At 29.6% G+C, this 27,780-nt stretch overlaps 3 protein-coding genes across 3 annotated transcripts; all 3 read right to left on the reverse strand.

Annotated features, from left to right (window-relative positions):
• Nucleotides 1–11,321: 11,321 nt before the first annotated feature.
• Nucleotides 11,322–14,570, reverse strand: LOC134835590 (tetratricopeptide repeat protein 30 homolog). The gene is made up of 6 exons (XM_063850476.1): nt 14,526–14,570; nt 13,494–14,468; nt 12,255–12,451; nt 11,990–12,200; nt 11,552–11,933; nt 11,322–11,476 (listed from the first exon to the last, which is right to left on the reverse strand). The coding sequence occupies exons 1-6, from the start codon at nt 14,568–14,570 to the stop codon at nt 11,346–11,348; spliced, it is 1,941 nt and encodes a 646-aa protein (XP_063706546.1). The 3' UTR covers nt 11,322–11,345.
• A 6,730-nt stretch (nt 14,571–21,300) lies between these two features.
• On the reverse strand, nt 21,301–23,455 carry LOC134835510 (uncharacterized). Its single transcript, XM_063850389.1, has 3 exons — nt 23,264–23,455; nt 21,504–23,213; nt 21,301–21,452 (listed from the first exon to the last, which is right to left on the reverse strand). The coding sequence occupies exons 1-2, from the start codon at nt 23,453–23,455 to the stop codon at nt 21,951–21,953; spliced, it is 1,455 nt and encodes a 484-aa protein (XP_063706459.1). The 3' UTR covers nt 21,301–21,452; nt 21,504–21,950.
• Nucleotides 23,456–24,330: 875 nt separating this feature from the next.
• LOC134835511 (mucin-2-like) lies at nt 24,331–26,695 on the reverse strand. Its single transcript, XM_063850390.1, has 2 exons — nt 26,408–26,695; nt 24,331–26,353 (listed from the first exon to the last, which is right to left on the reverse strand). Exons 1-2 carry the CDS (start codon nt 26,636–26,638, stop codon nt 24,446–24,448), a joined length of 2,139 nt encoding a protein of 712 aa, XP_063706460.1. The 5' UTR covers nt 26,639–26,695; the 3' UTR covers nt 24,331–24,445.
• Nucleotides 26,696–27,780: the final 1,085 nt, after the last annotated feature.

The following is a 27,780-nucleotide window of genomic DNA, read 5'->3' on the forward strand; positions in this document are numbered from 1 at the left end:
ATGAAAAAAATATTATTATTTAAAAAAAATAACAAATAAAAATAAAAAATGATCTAAGTCATAAATATTAGTTAAATAAAAAAAATGTAAATAAATATTTAAAATAAAAAAATGGAATTGAGAAAAAAATTCTATGAAAAAAAACCAAACTTGTAAATATATTTATCAAAAGTATTAAAATAGAAACGAGAAAAAAATTTCTCTGAAAGAACAATAAAAACTTAAACATGAAAATATGCTACAAAAACCAATTTTTGTTTTAATTTCCCTTCAACTTTCAGGCAAGTAAGTAAAAATATTAATTAACAACAAGGAAGCAAAAATATGAGCAACCGCCTCACAAACTGTCAATCATTAATTTATCAGTTAATTACTTTTTTTTTTGCCGCTATCTAAATATCAAAGCTACAAAGTAATCGCGAAACGTGCTCTTGTTTATAACTTTCAGGAAGGAAGGAAGCATTACAATAAATGACCTTCACTAAGTGAGTATTTATTATTTTTTTTATGCGATCGCGAGTAAAAGTATGCGAAAAAACAGTTACAAAACCCGACTTGCGGCTTTTTGTGTCGAGTTCAGGCAAAGAAATCCATTCTCTGATAATAACATCGCTACTTCCTCAAAGTTGTTGAAAATAAAAAAAAGTTTAATTAATTCGCAGGTTTTGTCACGAAATGCTTCGAAAAAATTGTTTTATTTAAATTTTCGTGACGACAGATAAATATTTGTGCAAAGAGAAGTTTTTATGCTTCTCTGTACGCATTTCGTATTAAGTTTCGTGAAAATAAAAAAATTGCATAAAACCTGTTTTTGGTCAAACGCAATTAGAGAGGATCGTCTTTCGTAGCGACTTTACGAGAAAACATGCAAAATACCATCGCGTACGTTATTCGACCTTCATGTTTCGTTCCTTTTTTTGCCTCATTATTTTTATTTTTGCACACATATGGCCGTACATGGATGTGAATTTGTCTGTCGATGCTTTAAAAAAGACACAAGAGTTGTAAGGTGAGTATTTGTTGGTGATAATCTGACATTTTATTATTTATCAAGTTCTTTGGGTGAGTCATCGGAATCTGGTTTTAAGGAAAGATTTTTATTAATTAGTTGAATTGATCAAATATTGCAAGCAAGGGATTTATTTAAATTTTTAAGGGTTAAAATTAGAATAAAAATTATTTTTTATTTTAATATCTGCTTTAAATTAAAATAATTTTCTTGAAATTTTTAACAATACAATTAATATTAATTTTCAATATATTTATTTTTATTTACCGAATTTAATATTATTTTATTTATTTTTTTTATTACTTTATTTATTTTTTTTTATTTTAATGATTGAAAAAGATTTAGAATAAATTTTTATAATTTTTTTTAAATAAATGTTAAATTTTTGTTTAAAAAACTTAAAAAAAAATAATTATTATTATAAATAAAATTAAATAATAATAATAATTGAAAATTAATTAATATTTAAATTTGTTTGATAAATAAATAAATTTTAATATATTTTTAAAATATTTTATTCAAAATTAATAATTTTTTATTTTTAAAAAAATCTAAAATTTAAAAATAAATAAATTAAAAATATTTAAAACAATAAATAAATTAATGAAGTTATTAAATTTATCAATCAAATTATGAATTATTAAAAAATTTTAAAAATTTTATTTTAATTAAATAAAATTTTTTATTAACTTCACTATTGTTTTATTTAAATTAAAATAAAATTACTATAAAATTAATTATTGAATTATTATTAATTAAATCAGTAAATAGTCGAAATTTATTTTGGTTCATAGTTTAATTGCAAATTTATTTATTTTTTTTTTATCAATTTTTATTATTTTATTTTATTTTTTACTGTAATTTTTTTTTAACAATGATACTTTGTGAAAATTTTAAAATTTTGCTTTAATTATTTTTTTTTTTTACTTTAATTAATTTTTTAATTTATTAATTAATTAATTTACATTTTTATATGACAATATTTAAAAATTAACGAATTTCTCTAAATTTTTCTATTTTCTTTAAAATTTGCTTTCTATTAATTTTTAAAAATTCTAAAAATTTAGAAAACCTGAAATTTTTTTAATCATAAATAATAAGAAAAGAAAAAAAATAATTAAAAAAAAATTAATATTTTCCAAAAAAAATTTTTATTTCGTAAATTCATGTCAAAAAAATTTTAAAAATTAATTTTCTTCAATGATGAATTTTTCAAATTGATTTCCAAAAACTCAAAAAAATCAGGATATCCAACTTTTTAATCGAACGCCACTCAAAAAATAATCGCAATAAGCAACAATGTCTCCTCGTTATTGACAGTCCCATCCGTACCTTTCACAAATTCCGACATTTAATTTCATATTGTTCATATTTTTATTATTTTGTTACATTTACATCAACCAACCATTAAACGACAGCGAAATGGTGCTGAAATAATGTTCAAACATAAACTTAAATTAAATTTTTCCCAAAAAAAAATTTTTTACCTAAATCGCATTTTTTAAAAATATTTTTCAAGAAATTTTCTTTAACAAGAATTTTTTTATCCCTTTTAATGAGCAAAATTTTCATGTAAATGTAACTTTATAAAATAAACGGACACCCACACAAAAAGCTCGTATTGATTTTTTCCCGCTCACTCAATTCTTTCGTGTCATGGAATTATGTGCGTGCGCCCGGTATTGATCAAACCTGCCACGAAAAAATGATTGAAAATTACAGATTAGCTAAAAAAATAAATTACAAAAAAAAAATAAATAAATTTGGGTTGGGCTTCGTTACAAAAATATTTTATCACGAATCCTTTTTTCATTAAAAAATTACAAAAAAATTATGATTATTGGGCATATCACGTTATATTAGGTCCTAATGCCAAAGACAATGATCTTAATGAATTTTTCCAAGACACGCAATTCTCAACGTGCCACGTGAAAAAAATTCTTGTCTCGCATTTGTCTGCGTTGCTCAATTTTTCTTACTTCTAATAAAAAAAGGCGATAAAAAAATTCCATCACTCAAAAAAACGACATATGGCAAATTTATTTTACACCCATATCGATAAAAAGCCGCTTGTACGATGAAAAAAAAGAAGTACTCTCGAACTAAATCAATACAAAAAAAAAACATTGTAAGTAAAGTGCTATTCGGTTACGTTCGAAATCTGTCTTCTTGCGCTCCATAACACTCGCTAAGAGGACAACTTGATGTTTTTATTGCGATTTTGATGTTTGACGACGAAGACAAACTATGACTCATCATTTCTAGTTGCGCCGTTTTTACTACAACAACAACGACGACGACTACGACGGCATGTAGATGCTTCGAATTTTTTGCTGGCTATTATTATCACAGATTCACAAATGTAGTGGAATGAATGTGTGTCTATGGCATTTAAAAGTCACTCGGTTGTGCTGTTTCTGTACATAAAAGGTTAGTTTGGCGATTTTTGGTTCACATTCATGGGATTTTTTGGAGAAAATTTTTATTTTTTGGGTTTTGGAAGGAATTTTATTGAAATTTTAGATTTTTGTGAGAGAAAAGAGCTTGAAAAATTAGGGGAAAAAAGTTTTTTAAAGAATTTTGAGGAATTTATTGTTCGGAGGTTGCACTGTAGAAAGAGTAAGGCGCCATCTAACGGTTGAAAAGTGAACGTCAGTTATTTGAATGGGAGAAAAAACTGTCTTTGAGTGATAATTTTATAAATAAATAAGAAAATATTAAAAAATATAAATTTTAAGAATAAAAAAAATTTTAAAAAATTTTAAAAATATAATTTTATAAAATTTGAAAATAATTTTAAATAAAAAAAAAAAAAAATAAAATTTAAAAAAAATAAAAATTTAAAAACTAAAGTTTTTTAGTTAAATATTTGACTCAAATGCTCTTAATTTCTTATTTTAATTGATTTTTTTTTTATTTGTTTTATTTAATTATTTTTTTTTAAATTTATTCAATTTTACTAAATGAAAATTAAAAAATTGATAAAATATTTTAACGAATATCCAATAACCTAACCAATACCAGGAGTAACTAATTAATTAAGAAATTATTTTTTTTTTATAAAAATTTACAGTAAAACTTAAAAATTTTAATTTACATTTTTAAAATATTTTTGACAAAAAAATTAAAAATTTCTCCAAATTTTCTACGTTTTAAGTCTAAATTGGAAAATTTTAAGACGATTTTTATCTTGAAAAAAATTTTTTAAATTAATTTCTTAAAATTTGTTAATTAATTAGTAAATTTTTCTTAAAATTTTTGTTTTTCGAACTTCAAAATTTTAAAAAAATCTTTTTAATAATGAATATGAGCTCAAACAAATAAAATTTCATTCTAAGGAAAATAAAATTAAAGAAAAATTTCATTAAATCAAATAAAAATTAGGTCACAAAATGCCTTAAAACCGTCAAAACTATCGACTTTTCAATCAAAAAAAAATACACATTTAACCTTTTAAAAAATCACTCTCTTCATAAATTTTTTTTTTCAACTTTTTATCGCGCAAATGTTCCAATTTTTATGTGATTTGTTCGTTCTTACCTCATTTTTCATCAAAAATATTACACAGAAAGTTACTCTTGTTCACTTACTAATGACATCTCAACATTTCATTTTTTTTTCTCCAGGTGATGATGTTTTTGTTCATGCAACGTGCGAGAATTTGTGACGATGTGCAATTCAACTTTTATTTTTTTTTTCTTCATAAATCATTGAAAACTTTTATTTTTAGCTTCATTTTTGGTCACTATCGATTTTACGAGGAACATTAAATTGTCGCCACGAAAACAGGAAGAAGAGGAAAGAAAAACGAGTCTTTGGTGCATATTCTTAATTTACTTGTTGGGAGTAACCTCAAGTAGGTGCAATATCTACAAATTCACACTTTATGGTCATTAGTTTGGTTCGTGAAGGTGCGGGAAAGGTAAAAAAAAATTTAAATTAATATTTTTCAAAAATTAAATAAAAAAAAATTTAAAAAAATAAATGAAAAAATAAAAAATAATTAAAAATAATTTTTTTAATAAAAAATAATTATTTAAAAAAAAGTTCAAATAATATTTAAAAAATAATTAAAAAAAATTTAAAATAAAAGAAAAAAAAATAAATCATTTTTTTTAATAAAAATAAAAAATTTTTTTTTTTAAATAAAAATAAATAATTAATTTTATTAAATTAAAAATTTTTCATTTCAAAAAATAGTTTAAAAATAATTATTAAATTTTTATTTAAAAAAAATTTAAAAAATTACACAATAAAATAATAAAATATAAAAAAAATAATAAAAAATTATTTAATTAAAATATTTTAAACATTCTGAATATTTAATTAAATTAAATTAATTTTTCTTTTAATTTTTTTAATTATTTATTTTTTTTCGTTTTTTTTTTTAAATAATTAAACAAATTTAATTAATTAATTTTTTTAAAAATTTAATTATTTCTCGCATCTTTCCGCAGAGTAAAACAACTTTAAAAACTTTTGAGGATGCAAAAAGACAGCAAGCAACTTTTCCTCGGCAAAATATAAATTCATGTACATTTAAATTAATGGAATATGTTTTTGCATGTTATCCACACAGAGCAACGCGCAACGTCATACAGAGTGTAATAAATGAGGCTGATAGCCTCTGTTGTGCCACAAAAAAGGAATCTTTTACTTACTCTGCCGAAGATGCATTAAAATAATGCACATGCAAAGGCAGCGAATATAATAGACTCTTTCTCTCCTTTTCTCTCGTTCGCAGCAAGCAACGGGAAAAAATCTAAGGAAAGATTTAAGATTACTGTGTGCGGTGAAATAAAAACACTTTTAATGTATTGCAGGAGGAAATTTTCGCTGCGCTTTTCGGCTTGCAAGTCATTCTCATTTGCACTTGATGCATTTTCTGGTTTATTATGATGTCGGGTGAGATGAAGTGCGATGCAAAACAGCGACTTTGATACACGAAAAGTTAACAGGAAATAAATTAGAAGTTGGGTTGAATGGTGACGGTTTTGGGTCAAAGGTGAAAAATTATTCACTTTTCTTTGGGTTTCTTTCAAGAAATTAACGCGAGAAATAAAAGGTTTTCTCAAAACTGCCAAAAAATTGAAACTGAAAAAAATTTTTTTCTTTGACATAGTTTTGTTTTTCAAAACTAAATCAAGAGCAAAACTGTGTCAAAAACTGTGTCAAAAACTGTGTCAAAGCCAATTTTGTCAAATCTTGCTCCAAATGGATAAAAATTTGTCAGAGGGCTCTAATTTATCATTTTTAATCATTTTTTAACTCAAAACTGCCAAAAAATTGAATCTGAAAAAAAATTTTTTCTTTGACATAGTTTTGTTTTGAAAACTAAATCAAGAGCAAAAAAAAACTGTGTCAAAAACTGTGTCAAAGCCAATTTTGTCAAATCTTGCTCCAAATGGATAAAAATTTGTCAGAGGGCTCTAATTTATCATTTTTAATCATTTTTTAACTCAAAACTGCCAAAAAATTGAATCTGAAAAAAAATTTTTTCCTTTGACATAGTTTTGTTTTAAAAACTAAATCAAGAGCAAAAAAAAACTGTGTCAAAAACTGTGTCAAAGCCAATTTTGTCAAATTTGCTCCAAATGGATAAAATTTGTCAGGGGGCTCTAATTTATCATTTTTAATCATTTTTTAACTCAAAACTGCCAAAAAATTGAATCTGAAAAAAAATTTTTTCTTTGACATAGTTTTGTTTTGAAAACTAAATCAAGAGCAAAAAAACTGTGTCAAAAACTGTGTCAAAGCCAATTTTGTCAAATTTTGCTCCAAATGGATAAAAATTTGTCAGAGGGCTCTAATTTATCATTTTTAATCATTTTGCAACTCAAAACTGCCAAAAAATTGAATCTGAAAAAAAATTTTTTCTTTGACATAGTTTTTTTTTTCAAAACTAAATCAAGAGCAAAACTGTGTCAAAAACTGTGTCAAAAACTGTGTCAAAGCCAATTTTGTCAAATTTTGCTCCAAATGGATAAAAATTTATCAGAGGGCTCTAATTTATCATTTTTAATCATTTTGCAACTCAAAACTGCCAAAAAATTGAATCTGAAAAAAAATTTTTGCTTTGACATAGTTTTGTTTTAAAAACTAAATCAAGAGCAAAAAAAACTATGTCAAAAACTGTGTCAAAAACTGTGTCAAAGCCAATTTTGTCAAATTTTGCTCCAAATGGATAAAAATTTGTCAGAGGGCTCTAATTTATCATTTTTAATCATTTTTTAACTCAAAACTGCCAAAAAATTGAATCTGAAAAAAAATTTTTTCTTTGACATAGTTTTGTTTTGAAAACTAAATCAAGAGCAAAAAAACTGTGTCAAAAACTGTGTCAAAGCCAATTTTGTCAAATTTTGCTCCAAATGGATAAAAATTTGTCAGAGGGCTCTAATTTATCATTTTTAATCATTTTGCAACTCAAAACTGCCAAAAAATTGAATCTGAAAAAAAATTTTTTCTTTGACATAGTTTTGTTTTAAAAACTAAATCAAGAGCAAAAAAACTGTGTCAAAGCCAATTTTGTCAAATTTTGCTCCAAATGGATAAAAATTTGTCAGAGGGCTCTAATTTATCATTTTTAATCATTTTGCAAATCAAAACTGCCAAAAAATTGAATCTGAAAAAAAATTTTTTCTTTGACATAGTTTTGTTTTAAAAATTAAATCAAGAGCAAAAAAAAAACTGTGTCAAAAACTGTGTCAAAGCCAATTTTGTCAAATCTTGCTCCAAATGGATAAAAATTTGTCAGAGGGCTCTAATTTATCATTTTTAATCATTTTTTAACTCAAAACTGCCAAAAAATTGAATCTGAAAAAAAATTTTTTCTTTGACATAGTTTTGTTTTAAAAACTAAATCAAGAGCAAAAAAACTGTGTCAAAAACTGTGTCAAAAACTGTGTCAAAAACTGTGTCAAAAACTGTGTCAAAGCCAATTTTGTCAAATCTTGCTCCAAATGGATTGAAATTTGTCAGAGGGCTCTAATTTATCATTTTTAATCATTTTTTAACTCAAAACTGCCAAAAAATTGAATCTGAAAAAAAATTTTTTCTTTGACATAGTTTTGTTTTAAAAACTAAATCAAGAGCAAAAAAAACTGTGTCAAAAACTGTGTCAAAAACTGTGTCAAAGCCAATTTTGTCAAATCTTGCTCCAAATGGATAAAAATTTGTCAGAGGGCTCTAATTTATCATTTTTAATCATTTTTTAACTCAAAACTGCCAAAAAATTGAAACTGAAAAAAATTTTTTTCTTTGACATAGTTTTGTTTTGAAAACTAAATCAAGAGCAAAAAAAAACTGTGTCAAAGCCATTTTTGTCAAATCTTGCTCCAAATGGATAAAAATTTGTCAGAGGGCTCTAATTTATCATTTTTAATCATTTTGAACTCAAAGCTGCCAAAAAATTGAAACTGAAAAAAAATTTTTCCTTTGACAAAGTTTTGTTTTCAAAACTAAATCAAGAGCAAAAAAACTGTGTCAAAAACCGTGTCAAAAACTGAATTTTTGAAAAAACTTTTCAAAATAGAAATTAAAAGAAATTAAAATCGAGTAAAATATTTAAATTTTATGTTTCTTCATAAATTCTTTTAAAAGTTCTTTATATTTATTCAAATTTTATTCAATATTTTAAAGGATTCAACCCAAATCTTACCAATCCAATAAACTTTTTATTTTTTTTAGAGAAACTCTTTGTCTCCTCTTTACGTTCTGCCTGAAATGCAATTTTCCTAATTTAGCCCATATCTCTACCATAAATAAGCCAGATGCAGTCTACAGATTGTGGAAAAAGGAAAGGAAGTCTTTCGCCACAACACGTACTTTCTCTCCTGCCACTCTCTACAGTCACAAATAATAATAATATTGCTAATAACATCCCCAAATACACTTTCCTTGAATGCCATTCCGACAGACAGCACACGGACCGAGAGATAATGCTTAGTCAAGTGTGGTTAAGTAAAATATTGTGAATGTGTGTTTGCTTTTTGAAGAGGGGGAAGAAAATCCAGACAGACCGACAAAAAAAAACTTAAAAATGAAATTTGGGTCAGAGACGCCTTAAATTTTTGTCTAATTTTTTTTTTTTTTGCTATTTATAGACTTGTACGAGGAGATTTCCATTCAAATTGACTGTACCTTCCTCAAAATGTTTATCTCTCTTCCATACTTTTCAAAACAACACAAAAAAAAGTAAAAATAAAGACTGTCAGTCGAAGCAACAACAACAACAAAAAAATAGTTTTCAAACAAAGTTCAAAACAGACATTGAACCAACTTTTGCTTCGAGAGTGTCGTTGTTGTTGTCTTAAATATTTTTCAAAACATTTAAAAATAAAATTAAAACGAGACTCAGGACGAAAGAATGAAAGATAAGGCAATAATTGTGTACAACTCTTTTTTTTTCGAGTTTTGTGTACGAAGTCAAGTCAGATTTTAGTTTTTTTTTTCTGTTAATAGTAGGTCAGTAGCTTGGATAAGAATGAAGTGAAATAGATGAGAAAATTGTGCACGATTTGCATTTTAATATACTAACAATAGATAAAATGCTATCCTTTTTCCTCCCCTTGGTCGTCGTTCTTCGTTGAAAATTGAAAGCAGAATGTGCGTCACAACTTTTTCAAGCGAGAAATAGTATTTTTTTTCTCTGCAAATTGAAAGTTCTTTAGACAAGTCCGTCATTTAAAATTTGCGAGACAAGAGAAACTTTGTGGTTTGTTTAGAAAATTTTCATTGTTTTCAGCAAAAAAAGTCAAAATAATTGACAATTTTTTGTTTAAATTTGCTATTTTTTAACAATTTTAATTAGATAATGGAAAATTTTAATGAGTTTTAATTAGAAAAATGAATAATTTTGAATCTGAGGTAATAATTTGTGTTAATTTGAGGTTAGAAAACGAAAAATTTGTGAATTTGAGGTTAGAAATCGAAATATTTGTGAATTTGAGGTTAGAAAACGAAATATTTGTGAATTTGAGGTTAAAAAAGGAAAAATTTGTAAATTTGAGGTTAAAAAACTAAAAAAATTAAATTTGAGGTTAGAAAACCAAAAAAAATAATTTTGAGGTTAGAAATCAAAAAATTTGTGAATTTGAGGTTAAAAATCGAAATATTTGTGAATTTGAGGTTAGAAATCGAAATATTTGTGAATTTGAGGTTAGAAAACGAAATATTTGTGAATTTGAGGTTAGAAAACGAAATATTTGTGAATTTGAGGTTAGAAAACGAAAAATTTGTAAATTTGAGGTTAGAAAACGAAATATTTGTGAATTTGAGGTTAGAAAACGAAATATTTGTGAATTTGAGGTTAGAAAACGAAATATTTGTGAATTTGAGGTTAGAAAACGAAATATTTGTGAATTTGAGGTTAGAAAACGAAAAATTTGTGAATTTGAGGTTAGAAAACGAAAAATTTGTGAATTTGAGGTTAGAAAACGAAATATTTGTGAATTTGAGGTTAGAAATTGAAATATTTGTGAATTTGAGGTTAGAAATTGAAATATTTGTAAATTTGGGGTTAAAAATAGGAAAATTTTGTAATTTGAGGTTAGAAAATCTGCTAATTTTGATATTTTGAAGAATTTCATACTTTTTATATTTTTAGGTTATAAATTTGATTATTTTACGTTAAAAATCTAATAATTATTGATAAGAAATTGGTTAACTTTTGAATTAAATTCGTAAAATTTTACTATTTTCTCTTAATTTCATTACAGATCCTTCAAACAACTGACATTCGAATATTTTCTCCAACATTTAAACCAACATCAAATGACTTCTGTTCAAATTTCCCAATAAATCGACAAAAAATCCCGAATATTTGCCCAAAAATATTAAATTTCTCTCCATTGAACTGAACATCTGTGTGCGAGTCGATGCATGCAAAAAATTTTTCCCAAACTATTTTTCGGTTTTTGTCATCTTTTATCTACTCCCGTTTCGACTTTCACATATGTACGACAAAAAAGCAGGTCGTTGGTCATATGACAATAAAAATGAATTTAATCTTCTCTTTCTTTACATATTTGCTTGATAAATTTTTGTGCTTTTCAATTGTGCAACTAAACGAAGAACGGATCCAAAAGAGAGACAAAACTGAAAATTTGCCTTTCGTTAGCAAGTTATTTGCCAATATTGCCGAGATTTGAGTGAACGGACTTCTTGCTGCAGTTTTAAGAGTTGAAATTTAATTATTTCTAATCCGAGTCACTCTAGCTTGACTTAGATATCGATTAGCAAAAGTTTCCTCGGATGCAAAAATCTGGACAAAATTTATGACGTCAAATTTATCATTTTTATTACGGGACATTTATCTCAATGAATGTTTGTTCCTCGGTTAGTTGTACTCCATGAGACGCAGCAAAAGCGCACGTAACTTTCTCGCTTCAATGCCAATTGTCGGCAAACGTTCGCTACCTTCCTCCTCTAACGGTCCCGCCAACACTGAAGGACTCGTAAGACCATAAACTGAAAAATTTACAAAAAAAATTAAAATTAATGCGCATCACGTCTCCGAGATAAAGTTTTAATCGAATTTCGTACCTTCACAAGTATGGAGAAAACTTAAAACTTCTTGGATCGCAACGGAGGGCAGCACAATATTTTGTTTTGCTAAGCCAGCTAACAGTCCAAGGACACATCTTTTCACATGGAGCCACGTATCGGCGCATAATCGCGGTCCTTGCCCCCCATCCAAGGCATGAGCGATGCGCGAAAGTCCAAATTCGTAATTGCCCTTGGCGCAATAAAGGGTCCCGATAACGAGATTCACGATGCACAAATGGAGCAATTGTCCCGCGCCGTTGCCTTTGCGCTCTTCCGCACGTTCAACTTTCCTCATGAGTTCCTCTGCTTCCTCATTTTGGCTCGTCATGATATACGCCACGCATAAATTCGCCAAAACAGCTGCCGATACTGATAAAATCTAAAAAAAAAAAATTTTTTTTAAGAAAATTTGAATTTTTTAAGGATTTTTCTTACGTTATCGTAATTTTGTCGCACAATGGGCTCGTAAAAGGCAGCAGCTTCTTTATATTTGTCGCCACGCATGAAAAGCACGTGAGCCGCATGTAATCTCCAAGTAGGGGTTTCTGCACAAAATTCTGCCGAAGCGTGGAATTCACGTTCAGCACTTGCGAAATCGTCAATTCGCCAATAAATCCAAGCTCGAGCCATTGCGACGGGTAAGTAACTAAAAAAAATTTTTGATTTTTAAATTTTTCTTGATTTTTTAGGTTTTTCTTACTTGTCATGAGTACTTTCGTAGTCTCGTAATGCGGCGCGAAGTAAATTTTGATCGGGATTGTTGCGTAATTCTTGAACGCGAGCCGCCATTTGACGTAAGCGACCTGCTAAGTTGGTAGCTAGGGTTCCTAATTTTTGTTCTGCCTCTTCGGATGATGTTTGAGCGGTTATTAGTGCATCCAGTAAGTCGTAAAGGTACTAAAAATATAAAGAAAAATTTTGTTAGAAGATTTTTGAAGGTATAATATTGCTTTTTTAGGTTATATGTTTTTATTATTGTCCTAATGCACATTTTTATTGGTTTTTGTCGCATTGTTTATTTAAAATTTTTTACCCAGTGCACATTAGAGACCATTTTCGCTTAGTTTTTATACTGAATTTCATTTTTAAAGCATTTTTTGTTAATTTCTGTCATTATTTATTTAAAATTTAACCCAGTGCACATTTTAAAAAAATGTGACTCAGTTTTTTTCTCTGAATTTTTTCCCAATGCACATTTTCATACATTTTTTGACTCTGCATATTAATTTTTTCAGCCCAGTTTACATTTAATGAACATTTTTACTCAGTTTTCATTGCAAATTTCACTCCCAATGCACATTTTAATTAATTATTGTCTTAATTCAATTTTTTTTAACCCAGTGCACATTTGATGAGTTTTTTGATCAGTTTTATGTCTAAATTTTTTTCCCAATGCACATTCGTAACTTTTTTGTTTCTAAAATTAAAAATATTAAAATTTTGAATTCAGTTTTTTTCCCAAAACATATTTTATGCCCAGTTTACATTTTAAATTTCATTCACAATGTACAATATTGATAGTTTTATCTTAAATTATTAAACCCAATGCACATTTAATGTAATTATTTTTAATTTTGAATCCAATATTTAATCCCAATGCACATTCTAATGAATTTCTGTCCCAATTTATAAATTTATTTTTAACCCAATGCAAATTTAAAGTGATTTTTTATCATTTTTTTAAAATTTTGTTCCCAATGCTCATTATTAAGCTTTAATTGTCTCCGCGAATGAAACTTTATTAACCCAGTGCATATTTATTATAATTTGGTTCACTTTGAATCGAAAATTTTATTCCCAATGCACATTCTCATTAATATTTGACTCTTATTTTCAACCCAGTACACATAATATTTTTTCCCCCAATGCACATTTTGAACTTTAAAATTTTTTTCTCCAAAATCCAATAAAAAATCTAATTTTGCGAAATTTTCCTTACCGGCGACAAATACTTATACGTCATATCAGCATGTTCCGCCAAAATATCCGCTGCCGTATCGTACATCTCATGCTTACAACACAAAAGCAACAAATTCGAAAACGTTTCTGGCGGACAAGTTGGCGGTCCCAGCTCCAACAAAAACGCCAATCGTCTCAATCCGGCACCGCCGCCTGTTGTATCTGTCAACGCCATATTATGCAAAGTAACTGGATCCAATTCCGGCTCTGTTCTCGGCGGCAAATCCAAGAGAGCTTCACGAGCGCCCTCTACATTTTCTTCTTGGTACTCGATCGCAGCTTTTAAGTTCAAAGCTTGGGTCAAACCCGAAGTTGAAAGCGAGGGGGGATTTCCGACACTTCTTGCTCCGCCTTCGGTTTCAGCTTGAGCTCCAATTCCGAGTTCGGGATGGTTTCGAATTCCCCGTTCAACGATCTCGGCAATGTAATTTAAAGATTGTGAGTTTTCTTTTTTCTTAAAATGACACAAGGCGGCGTTGTAGGCAATTAGGGGGTGAAAGCCGCCCGTTTGAAGAGCCAAGTTGAAACGTTGGAGCGCGTCGTCGAACATGTTAGCTTGATAAAGTAGGCAACCTTCGTCGTTCATGGTTTGTTCGCTCGCCGGATTTCGTTGAATGATCAAACTTTGGGCTGCCGCGTAATCTTCGTTTCCATAACAGATGGCGCTTTGTAGTTGTAAAATTTTTTCCCGCAGCTCTTCTGAGGTAATTTGGGTCGTAATTTTGTATGCTTCTTCAAAAAGACCCGCTTGAAAGAGAGATTGGGCGTAATAAAGTTTGTAATCTTGATTTTCCGGGTAAAGAGAGCAAAGATGCTCGTAACAATTCGCAGCTTCGATGAAATCTTGACATTGGTAGTAACAATGACCAAGAAGGGAAAGTCCTGCACGATTTGTCGAAGCCTCGGGAATGTTTACGAGAATTTTAATCGCATCGTTGAAACGTTCCTCTTTGATCTAAAAGAAGAAAATTGAGTTAAAAAAGGGAAAAAATGTTAAAAAATTTATTTTTACCAAAGTGTAAATCGTTTTCGTGTACTCGCCCTCACGTACCAACATGCTGGATAACTCGATTTATTTCGAGAAAAAAATTCAACTTTTTCCTTTGTTTGAATTTCTGGCGAAATTCAGCTTTTATGCACTTGATTTAACACGTAGAATGTTTTGTTTACCAAATATTCGAGCGCCTTAGCAACCGTCGCTATGCTCCCTCGTGTGTTGCCTGGTCACGTTTGTTTGTCTTGTACTTGAGTTTATCATAATCGGAACTTGTTGCATTTTTTTTTCTTTCTTTTGAAGTTACCTCTTTCGCCAAATTTTCACCTGTTGCTCAAATGTCAACGCCTGGTCATTAACTTTTAATTAATTATCGCTTATCGTTAATTAAATTTTGTCTCGTTATCCTTTCGTTATTAAAATTTTAACAAAACATTTGTGACACTTTCCAATCATCGTCAAAATTTTCGCCACCTACACATTTAATTTAATTACATTTTCACATAATTTTCGTCATCGTGCCATATCGCTGTCTTCACCTTGCTTCTCGTTGAATGTCGTAAAAAAAATTGTGTCGAAGAAAGTGTTGTCATTCCAGCCGTGTTTTGCTCGCAAACACACACAACGACGTAATAAAAATAATGTAATAACAAAATGAAAAGAGCGGAAAAACAATATGACTTTTCTTCGACGTACCAACGGGAAATTTTACGGTATTTTTGGAAGGTTTTAAGGAAAAAAGTTGATTTTTGGTAAGTTTTGATGTCATTCCGTGATGAAAATTCTAAAAAAAATAATATTAAAATTTGTATTAAAAAATTTTTAATTTTTTTTTTCAATAAAATTAAATTATTCAGTTAGAAATTGTTTTAAAAAATTAATTTTTAATTTAAAAAAAAAATATTTAAATAATCAAAAAATATTAAAAAATAATTGAAATAAATAAATTAAATAAAAATTTATAAAATAATGAAATTTAAACTTAATTTAAAAAAATATTTTTTATTATTTATTTTCTACATTTTTCTGTTTTTATAAAAAAAATATAGAAATTAAATAATTAAAAAAAAATCGAAAAAAATAAAATATTTCATTGAATTTTCATTCAATTTATTAAAATTATGTTATTTTATAAATTTTTATTCAATTTATTTTTATTCAATTTATTTATTTTATTTAATATTTTTTGATTATTAAAATAAAATTATTTTTAAAATTAATTTTTTAAAACAATTTCTAACTGAATAATTTAATTTTATTGAAAACTAAATAGTTTTTTTTATTAATTAATTTAAAAAAAAAATTAATTGAAATTCTAAAAATTTTATTCATTTTAAAAATCAAAATTTTCTTAGAATTTAATATTAAAAAAATTATTTTTAATTTTTAATTAATAAAATTAAATTAATTAATTTATTAAATTTAATTACATTTTCATAATTAAATAAAATAATTAATTATCCTATTTTTTGTTAAAATATAACTTTTTATTTATTTTTATTTTTATTTGTTAAATTGTTTAAAAAAAATTTTATTTTTAATAAAAAAAATAAAAAAAAAAATTTATTAAAATTTTTAATAAGATTTTTAAAAAATATTTACCTACAATTTTAATTAATTAATTTATTTTTTATTTTATTAATTTATTTTTTAAAAATTAAATAAAAAATTTAATTAAAAAAAAAAATTTGCTTAAAATTAAAAAAAAAAATTTATATTTACCTTAATAAATTTGAAAAAATAAAAAACCGCTAAAATCCTTCAATTCACATCACTTTCATCTCTTATTTTTACGACAACCAAGGTCTTTGATAGATATTTTCGTGTACAAGACGGAAATTCCTCTATAAATAATAATTTGTAGCGATGATGATCTATCTTTGTCTTGTACCGACACAAAAATTCTCCGTAGCGCGCAAGTAAAATGTACAAGACATAAAAACGCACACTAAACGTCTAAACAATGTATAAAAAGCAATCTGTTACATGTGTCTCCCACTTTTATAGTGAAAAATAATTGTATTTGATGTTCTTTTAATAACCCAACAAAAGAACGATAAAAAAAAGATTCTTCAAGATGATGAGATTTTTTTCCGGAAGCAAAATTTTTTAACGAATTTCAGTGAAATTTCGATCAATGTTTTGCAAATCCCAACTTGTTGCTGCTTTGGAAATCGTGCGAACAACCATTTTCGTTTTTTTTTCTCTTCTTCCTTTATCCTCAACCAAATGAATTCATATTTCTTGTCTGCGAAAAAAAAAGTATATGGAAAAAGTGAAAAAATATGTGCGGAAAATTCGACACAAAAAAAGAAGAGAAAAAGCGTGACAAAGTTCACATGTGTGAAAACGTGATTTTTTTTTGCTATACGCGTGTCGATATTATGTTTGATGGGACAATATACCTCGTAATATACATAAATATAAGTGGTTAGACATTAAATGGAAAGTGTCGATGGAGAAAAAGATGATGATGGGAATTATTGAATTTTTTCGATTTTTCCTGACTTTTGTTGTTAGATTTGTAAGGAAATTGATTTTTTTACATGAATTTTGGATTTTAAGTTTTTTAGGCCAAAATCCTAACAAAAATCTAAAAGTTAGCTCTTTTCAGATTAAGAGCTGAAAATTTGTTCTGAAAGCTAAAATTTTTTATCTCAAAGTATTTTTTATGATTTGAGAGAAAATTTTCAATTTTAGCTATTCATAAATCAAAATCTGAGAAAGTTAGCTCTTTTTAGGCCAAAAGCTGAAAAAAATTGAAAAAGTTAGCTCTAAAAGCCTCAGTTTTTAATTTTTTAAGTCTTTTTAATTTTTTGAACGCAAATATTGAAGTTTATGTCCCATTAGATCAAAATCTGAGAAAGTTAGCTCCTTTTAGGCCAAAAGCTGAAAAAATAAATCTTAACTTAATTAAAGAAATTGAGATAAAAAAAAGTATCAAGAGCCAAAAGATTGCCAAAAACCATAAAAACTCATTAAAGTATCATTAATTTACGACTTTTTTTCCTCCCCATCTAATCAACCGCAATAACCTTATTCACTGTAATAACATTATAATTTTCAAGTGTCGCCATATAAAACACTCTAAATTCATTGCAATGCTCCTTCACCTTTCCTCTCTTCGTTCATTCCATTTTTTTCGCCTTCTCTTTAGTATTAACACCTCTCTTGACTCCACTTACCCGCTTCATTTCATGCCCCATTTATGACCCTTGAAATATTTTATGTCCTGAACTTTTGAAGTAGTAGCATCTCTTAAAATATTCTTCTCCTCTCTTTGTGTCATCCTTACATTATTATTACTCCGAAAAGACGAGACAGTATGGTAAATTCTAAAAAAAAAATGTAAAATAATCATCAGACGAAATAAAATGCTAACGATGCGGAATGTACTTTAAATAAGAGAAAATCTAACTTTTTTTTCACTCTATTACTCAGCAAGTTGTAGCAAAAAAAAATGCATCATATTCTGCTACAAAGTCCTTGTTGGCGTTAACTACCCTAATATATTTCCTTTAAAGTTTTTCTCTCTCCCTCTCTTCCTCTGGCGTTATGTGAGTGTCTCAAGCACTTTAAAACTTTGTATTGTCTTGCTGCTGCAACCTTAGACGAAAGTTGCACACATAAAATTGTGATAACACATGGCTTTGTGAACAAACTAAAGTTGAAAAGGCATTACAGTAGATTTTGTTCCTTTAATAATAATCGAGTATTTTTTGTCGGGCGTTTTCTTTGCTCGTTACTGCCAGTAGATGCTGTTAGAACGTATGAAGGAACAGGAAGATGAATAAATATATGAGGTACTGGAGTATGAAACAAATGATATGAACTTTGGCAGTAGGATGGACAATTTTCTTTTGGATTTTTAACTTGTTTTGTAAAATTTTTGAATCAAAAATAGAAAACTGAAAAAGTTAGTTTAAGAAAAGCAAGTAAAATTTCAAAAATTAGCCAAAAGAGGGCGTTTAAACAAAAAAAAGTGAAATTTTTGACGTTAGATGGCGCTTTTAGAAATTCATTTTCAGAGATAAGAAGTGAAAATATGAACTATAGAGGGCGCTTTTTGAACAAAAAAATTTAACGATAGATGGCTCTTGCTATAGTAAAATTTTCATTTTTAGAGATAAAAAAAAGTTAAAATTCAGTCAACTAAGGGTGTTTTAAAAACAAAAAGTAGAAAATTTCGACGCAAGATAGCGCTTTATGAATTGTTTATTTTCAAAAATTTCAGAAGAAATAAGTATTTAGTCAACAGAGGGCGTTTTATGAAACACAACAGATCAATTTGGAAAAACAATAAGAAAAGTTTAACCAAAAAAGGAACTTGAATTTGTAAGAAAGATATGAAAAATTGAAGCAAAACGAAAGACAAAAATTAGAAAAATTTATCAAAAGATGGAACTTTAAAAAAAAAATTTTTTTAAAAATAGAAAATCTGAAGAGGCGCTTCATTGAACAAAAAACTCAAGTTGAAAAGCAAGATAAGCAAAAGTACAAAATTCATTTTCAAAATAAAATTTAAATTTGAATAAGATGGCGCTGTATGAACAAAAAAAAATTTAACGATAGATGGCTCTTGCTATAGTAAAAATTTCAATAAAAAATTAAAAATTTTCAACAGAGGGCGTTTACAAAACAAAAAGTAAAAATTTCGACGCAGATGAATATGATCAGAGGACAAATAAGTTTTTAGTCAACAGAGGGCGTTTTATGAAACAAAAAATTCAAGTTGAAAAGCAAAATGGAAAAATTTGAACGTAATGGCTCTTCTTTTTCAAAATTTCAATTTGAATCAAGTCAAAAAATTTAGTGGTAAATTCATTTTTTGAAACAAAATTTCCCTTGTAGGTAGAAAAATTTAGAACATCAGTTTGAAATATGGGGGCAAAAAAAAAATCAGAATACAACAAGTGAAAATTAAACAAAATAAAGGATGTTTAATGAAGCCAAAATTTCAATTTATAAGGCAAGAACTGAAAAATTACCTAATAGAGGGCGTTTGAAAGCCAAAAAGTGAAAATGTTGACGTTAGATGGCGCTTTATCATTTTTTTTCATGAAACAAAGTTCTAATTTTCAGTGATTGGAAAAGAAATTTTAAATGAAATTTTGTTCAACCTACTTAAAAAGCATCATCACCAACACTATTTCGTCCTCTTTGACTTCCGTTTGTGTTGAGCAAAAAAAAAGGCATCTAACGACTATTTATCTCGTCTTTCTCAACGTTAAACAAAACTATGGCAAACTTTTTGCCTTCTTCTTTTTCGTTGTCTGTGTATTTAAGAAGCTCGTAAGTAATTGCACAAAGAACAAGAAAAATAAAGTTGAAATAATTTTTGGCATATACCATTAAATAAATAGGAGATGATATAGTCAATGCATGCATTTCCGACTCAACCAGTGAATGAGTGAATGCGAAAGATGAATGTGTGAGCAATCCGTGGCGAGGAAGAAAAAGCGATATTTAATGACGTTATAAATTTCTAGTGTTAAAATTACACTCTTTTTCTGTCTGTTTTTGCAGTTAGTCTATGTTGCTTGCTGTTGTCTGGCGTAGTGGGCGTTCGATCTTCATTATATTTCCTTTTTTTTCGGGGGAAATATTTTCGAAAATGGCACATGTGTGCGACACGACAATGAAAATTGTATGGCAGGAAAACCGGAGAGATTTATCGTTCTAAAGGGTGCAGTTATCTTGTACGCTGCAATTTAATCGTCATACCAGATGATTTTCTTGTTAAAAATTTTTTTTTGTCTTTTTTATGGTTGAATGTCTTTTCAAAGAAAATTTCTTTGTTTTCTTTATAAAAAGCGCTCTCGTTGAATTGAGATTCGGTCAGAAACTGCCATTTCATAGTTGACTGAATATTTGCTTGGATTTCAAATGCAATGCATCGACATTAGCATACCAAAGGAGATCCAGAAAAGGAGTAAACGAGTATTGATTTCAAGTGTGTGCGAATGTATTTTGCACTTTGTTCGCACATATGCGCACACTGGAGATGAAAATTGGATTGCCTTAAGGTCTTTTTTGTACATCATCGACGTAAAAATAAAATATCTTTGTTGTCTTTTTCAGATTTCTCGTCTGCATTTTATTATAAATTATTGGCTGCTGCTGCGACTGAAAACTGCATTCGGAGTTTTGTCGCTATTTTTAAGTTGATAAGTTTTCACATGCTGCTGATGGATTGCAAGTTGTTCGCCATTTGTGATCGCAAGTCTGTGAAAAAAATTAATTTTAATTTTTTTTAGATTTTTAACAAGAAAGTCGAGTTTAATACCGCATTTTTTCGTCGAAATGCGGTAAAAAAAATTTAACAACTTTTATTTCTCACCACCAGAGGGATGAAAAACATGAATGTCAACTGGGTTTTTAACACAAATGTCAAACTGTCAAATTTTGGCGCCATTTTTATGGGATTGTAAACAAAAGATAGATTGGCTTGGCTTGTTGAAAAATTAAGATGTTAAATTTTAATTTAAATAAATTTACCTCAGTAGTTGTATTAAAGTTCGTTCCTGCAGGACATTCCATTGGTATCGAGCTTCGATAAAAACACAAATGGTACATGGAACAATTACACAGATCCGGTAAAAGTCTGTAGCTGACATCTTCAGTACAAGTTCCATTAGGTTGTGGGCAGCAATTGTTGATGAAAATGACAACGAGCGGCAACAAATGATATACAAAGAGCTTCATCGTTGACTTTCTTGACATGTGTCTTATGAGAAACGCTTATATATTATTTTCAAGACGTGATTTCGGTAACTACAGGAAGAGCACTGTAACGTGATGGAATGAAAAACAGGAAAAAAAACAATTTTGAATTGTTTCACGAAGAAAATTTCTTAAAATTTCAATTTTTTATTGATTTCAAAAAAAATTTCCGTACAATTTTGATATTTAGGAGCAATTAGCATCTTCTGGCCAGTCACAAACCTAAAACAGAAACTCAAGTTATCATCGAGAATGTTGAGATACATTTCTTACATTTAACTCGCGATTCCATTCCAAAGTCGGGGGGCAACTCAACATGATTGGAGTCCCATTAGAGCATTCGTAGAACAAACTGCAATCCGATTCATGCGGCAAATAAGTCGCGTATTCGTCATCTACTTCAGGACATTGATCGCCAGCAGCAACTTTTACTAATGCCAGATAAAGTAATACGGAAAAATAGAAAATCTTCATGTTTATCTAAGAACTTTTATTAACAAAATGATCGATTATTTTATGGAGACATCGGTTTTTTAAAGATATAAATAGAGGTTGAGATTGCCTATTAGTTGAAAATTCATTAAAATACGATTGGATCCGAAACACGAAGAACAAAGAACGGAAAGTTGTCTCTTTAGTGTGTTGTTACTCGTGCAAGAATTGATATCACGACAATTTCGAACTTGACATTGAATCGTGATGCATTTCTAATGAAGCTGTTTAACCGTTGATTACTTGTCGGCGCCCAATTGGTATCTCAAAGTTTGTGGATTTGTCCATTGGTGTTATAATTGGTGATATTGTTACTGTTGGTTGTGTTGGAGTTATATCTTCTTTTGGCTTGCTGCAAAGGTTACAATTAGCTAAGAGGTTTCTGAGTGCTAACTCGATTCGATCGAGATATCCCAATATTGTGCTCTTTTCCGAAGCTAATTGCTCTTGTTTTTGTTGTTCAAGTGTTTTTGCTTCTTGTTGGTACCAGCTTTCCATCATCGTTTGCAATCGGGCAAACATTCCGGAATTGTCGTCTTCCGTTGTACTTGGAGTTTCTGATGTTTTTTGAGGAGATAGAGTTGTGGAATATTGATCACTTGTTACGACTTGTACATTCAATGGGCGTCTTCCAACGAGATCTGCTGCCATAAAGTCTTCTCCTTCAGATATTTGTGATCCTTGAAGTGATGGTTCGTCAGTCGTTGAAGAGCTTGGAGAGCTTGAAACAGTTGAAGAACTTGAATCGGTAGAAGAACTTGATTCGGTTGATGAAGCAGAAGAGCTTGAATCGGTTGAAGAACTTGAAACGGTTGAAGAGCTAGATTCGGTAGAAGAACTTGAAACGGTTGAAGAGCTTGAATCGGTAGAAGAACTTGATTCGGTTGATGAAGCAGAAGAGCTTGAATCGGTTGAAGAACTTGATTCGGTTGATGAAGCAGGAGAGCTAGATTCGGTTGAAGAGCTTGAATCGGTTGAAGAGCTTAAATCGGTTGATGAAGCAGAAGAGCTTGAATCGGTTGAAGAACTTGGATCGGCTGTAGAGCTTGATTCGGTTGAAGAACTTGCATCGGTTGAAGAGCTTGGATCGGCTGTAGAGCTTGATTCGGTTGAAGAGCTTGGAACAGCTGAAGAACTTGAATCGGTTGAAGAGCTTGAAACGGCTGAAGAACTTGAATCGGTTGAAGAACTTGGATCGGCTGTAGAGCTTGATTCGGTTGAAGAACTTGCATCGGTTGAAGAGCTTGGATCGGCTGTAGAGCTTGATTCGGTTGAAGAACTTGAATCGGTTGAAGAGCTTGGATCGGCTGTAGAACTTGATTCGGTTGAAGAACTTGAAACGGTTGAAGATATTTGTGATCCTTGAAGTGATGGTTCTTCAGCTGTCGTTGATGAGCTTGACTCGGTTAAAGATCCTGAATTGTTAGGTATCGGAATTTCTCTAAAAGTAGCACCACAATTCTCTCCTTCTGCATGTGGCCAAGCACAAACCTAAACATAAAAAAAATTATAAAACTGCTTTCAAAGAAAATTTTTCTTACATTTATCTCATTATTGAAAACCGTTTGAGGCGGGCAATTGAATTGAACAGAACGTCCATTGGCACACTTGAAAAATTTTTGAGTGTCATCTACATCTGGATGATGATAATCCTTTTCGCAAGGTACGCAAATGACAGCAGCTTCAACAAAATGCACTGTCGCGATTGAAATAATTAATATTATCCGGAGCATTTCTGCAGCTTTGAATCACAATCAGAAACTACTTTTTGGACAATTGTCCAATCGCTTTTATACTAAACAGGAACAGAAGGAAACGTGAGACAATCTCAAACAAAAGATGAAAGTGATTAAATGTACAAACAATTTGAAGCTTTTTGTGTTATGTAACATAACATTAGGTAAGATTCACATTGATTTTTTAGAATAAAAAGATTAGAATTTTTTGTTTGTTAAAAATTTATTTTTTTAATGATTTTTAGCTTTCTTACAAGTTTTGGTTTGCGAAAAAATTCCTTTAAACATTTGTCCCTTGCTTTTCAGGTACATGAGAAAATTCATAATAACAAAAAAAATTTGTGTGCTAATTTTTTTTTGTGAATGAGATAATAAATTCTCATAAGTTTTTCATTCACATTTTTAATGTAGTTATTTTTTAATTTCTTTTACCTTGCAATGTTACTTAAATCGAAACTCGAACAACAACGATAAGAAAAAATTTAGTGTCTTAAAATTACCGATAGTCTCATGTCATAAACATTCATGATATTAAGAAAGAAGGATATTGTTGATAAAATCGAGGATAAAATATCCAAAAATTGTTTCTATAATGATAATTATGATTTGATAATTTGAACGAAAATTTATACAAAAGTAGTAAAATTTATACAAACTATCATAAAATCAATCAGTTGAGTTTTGATATTTTTATTGTTCAAAATTAAACAAAACTGAAAATTAAGAATTCTGTTTCTTCTTATGTACTTCTTAATTTTCTTGGGAATAAAAATTAAAATAGAGATGGCCCTACATATATTCGAGAAAAATAACATTTGTAAAAAATAAATGTTATTATTTTAGTTAGAAAAAAAACATTGATTCTTGTTTTGTTGTTTCTCTTTATTAGAATTTTCAAAAACATTTCTTGAATCTACAAATTTTTGAGATTAAAAATATTTAAGAAAATTTTAAATTTGAAATTTTTAATTTGCGATTTTCTCATGTCTATTTATTATTGAAAAACGCATCGATATCATCATCAGAAGCAAGTTCATCAACAAATCCTTGAGCTGATGGTTCTTCAGAGGTAGCAGAAGCAAGTTGGACATCAAATCCTTGTACTGATGGTTCAGTGGTAGTGCTTGTAGTTGTCGTGCTTTCAGTAGTCGTGCTTGTAGTTGTTGGCTCAGTAGTTGTCGTGCTTTCAGTAGTCGTGCTTGTAGTTGTTGGCTCAGTAGTTGTCGTGCTTTCAGTAGTCGTGCTTGTAGTTGTTGGCTCAGTAGTTGTCGTGCTTTCAGTAGTCGTGCTTGTAGTTGTTGGCTCAGTAGTTGTCGTGCTTGTAGTTGTTGGCTCAGTAGTTGTCGTGCTTTCAGTAGTCGTGCTTGTAGTTGTTGGCTCAGTAGTTGTCGTGCTTTCAGTAGTCGTGCTTGTAGTTGTTGGCTCAGTAGTTGTCGTGCTTTCAGTAGTCGTGCTTGTAGTTGTTGGCTCAGTAGTTGTCGTGCTTTCAGTAGTCGTGCTTGTAGTTGTTGGCTCAGTAGTTGTCGTGCTTTCAGTAGTCGTGCTTGTAGTTGTTGGCTCAGTAGTTGTCGTGCTTTCAGTAGTCGTGCTTGTAGTTGTTGGCTCAGTAGTTGTCGTGCTTTCAGTAGTCGTGCTTGTAGTTGTTGGCTCAGTAGTTGTCGTGCTTTCAGTAGTCGTGCTTGTAGTTGTTGGCTCAGTAGTTGTCGTGCTTTCAGTAGTCGTGCTTGTAGTTGTTGGCTCAGTAGTTGTCGTGCTTTCAGTAGTTGTGCTTGTAGTTGTTGGCTCAGTAGTTGTCGTGCTTTCAGTAGTCGTGCTTGTAGTTGTTGGCTCAGTAGTTGTCGTGCTTTCAGTAGTCGTGCTTGTAGTTGTTGGCTCAGTAGTTGTCGTACTTTCAGTAGTCGTGCTTGTAGTTGTTGGCTCAGTAGTTGTCGTGCTTTCAGTAGTCGTGCTTGTAGTTGTTGGCTCAGTAGTTGTCGTGCTTGTAGTTGTTGGCTCAGTAGTTGTCGTGCTTTCAGTAGTCGTGCTTGTAGTTGTTGGCTCAGTAGTTGTCGTGCTTTCAGTAGTCGTGCTTGTAGTTGTTGGCTCAGTAGTTGTCGTGCTTTCAGTAGTCGTGCTTGTAGTTGTTGGCTCAGTAGTTGTCGTGCTTTCAGTAGTCGTGCTTGTAGTTGTTGGCTCAGTAGTTGTCGTGCTTTCAGTAGTCGTGCTTTCAGTAGTCGTGCTTGTAGTTGTTGGCTCAGTAGTTGTCGTGCTTTCAGTAGTCGTGCTTGTAGTTGTTGGCTCAGTAGTTGTCGTGCTTTCAGTAGTCGTGCTTGTAGTTGTTGGCTCAGTAGTTGTCGTGCTTTCAGTAGTCGTGCTTGTAGTTGTTGGCTCAGTAGTTGTCGTGCTTTCAGTAGTCGTGCTTGTAGTTGTTGGCTCAGTAGTTGTCGTGCTTTCAGTAGTCGTGCTTGTAGTTGTTGGCTCAGTAGTTGTCGTGCTTTCAGTAGTCGTGCTTGTAGTTGTTGGCTCAGTAGTTGTCGTGCTTTCAGTAGTCGTGCTTGTAGTTGTTGGCTCAGTAGTTGTCGTGCTTTCAGTAGTCGTGCTTGTAGTTGTTGGCTCAGTAGTTGTCGTGCTTTCAGTAGTCGTGCTTGTAGTTGTTGGCTCAGTAGTTGTCGTGCTTTCAGTAGTCGTACTTGTAGTTGTTGGCTCAGTAGTTGTCGTGCTTTCAGTAGTAGAACTTGTTGTTGACGTTGAACTAGTTGAAGTCGTACTTACCGGCTCAGTAGTTGTCGTGCTTTCAGTAGTCGTACTTGTAGTTGTTGGCTCAGTAGTTGTCGTGCTTTCAGTAGTCGAACTTGTAGTTGACGTTGAACTAGTTGAAGTCGTACTTACCGCAGGACAATGAGGCCATGCACAGCTCTATATAAAAATTCAAAAGTCATTTTCAAATTACGTCTCAAGATGTTCACTTACATTCAGTGTCACGTTGAAAATAGTACCAAGAGGACAAGTTACGTTAACTCTATTTCCATGAACGCAAACATAAAACTGAGTTTCGTCAGATTCGTGCGGCAAATACGTCGGTTGAGCTGAACGACATTCCGTACCAAGAGCTGGGCATCTTGGATCAGGAACGCCTAATTGCGAGTAGCAAATCGCCATAAATCCGCAGAAAACTGCAACGAAAAGTCCAAAGGCTTTCATCTTTAACCCCTTTCTTGAAGTTGATTGAAATTATTTAATCCTTCTAAAGTTGTCGATAAGATGATTCACAATTTGGTTATGATGCTTTAACTAACTCACAATCTCATTTTATATACCAATAAACGTGATAAAATTAAAAACAAATTTTAAAAAAAATCAATCAGGAAAAACTATTCCGCGTTTGATAAGTACATGACATTTCTTGCATATTTTCCTTGCAAAAAATCCTGATGTTAGGAGTTTGACTCACGTTTCATCATGTTTATCGTACAATGACCCTTTTTTGTACAATGGAAACGTTGCTTTTCTGAGAATTGCTTTGTTAAGAGCAAAAAACTGTCTATTTTTAGATTTTTTTTAATAATAAAATAATTTCTTGAATATTTTTTTTTAATGAAAAACTAAATTTGACATTCAAAAATTTTTTCTTGAAAAAATTCATGTTTAAAACAGGAGTTTTTATTAAGTTTTAAGTCAAGCTTTAAACATCAATCGTTTTATCGAAAAAAAATATGGCATGAGATATTTTGATGGTTTCGCTTAAAGTAATCAAAAAAAACCCTAAATTAAATATTCAAGATATGAAAAAACATTTTTCTACATACTTCAAATTGAAATTCCTTTAATTATCACAATTTTTTCAATTCATAACTGATTTTTTCAAGGTCGAAAAAACTTTTGACTTAAGCTTAAGAAAAAGTCAATTTGACTTAAGTCAAATCAGTCGACTTAATTCAGAAAATTTTTCAATTTTTTCAAAAAAATTTTTTTTTTGCAAAAATTTGAGCAAAGATCTTATTAAATTCAAACTAAAGTAAAAAGCCTATTGAGTCAAAACATTTTTTTTTTACTTTTACTCAAGTGAAAGACTTAATAAGTAAAAAGCCAAAAGTAAAAGTCGAAAGTTTTTTCGACCCTGGATTTTTTTTTCCAAAAGAATTATCTACATTACGGTACTTTGGATTACGTCAATTACCGTAATGTAGATAATTCTAATGGAAAAAAATCCGTTAAAAATTCAAAAAATTGAAAAAAAAAATAAATGGAACATCAGCTTTGAAGTTGATAGAACAATATTTTTCCATTGTAAAAACCAGAGTCGAAAATACTTTCAGTCAAAAAAACAAACTAAAAGTTTTTGC

Source organism: Culicoides brevitarsis, chromosome 3 (genome assembly GCF_036172545.1).
Source record: "Culicoides brevitarsis isolate CSIRO-B50_1 chromosome 3, AGI_CSIRO_Cbre_v1, whole genome shotgun sequence".
Taxonomy (NCBI): domain Eukaryota; kingdom Metazoa; phylum Arthropoda; class Insecta; order Diptera; family Ceratopogonidae; genus Culicoides; species Culicoides brevitarsis.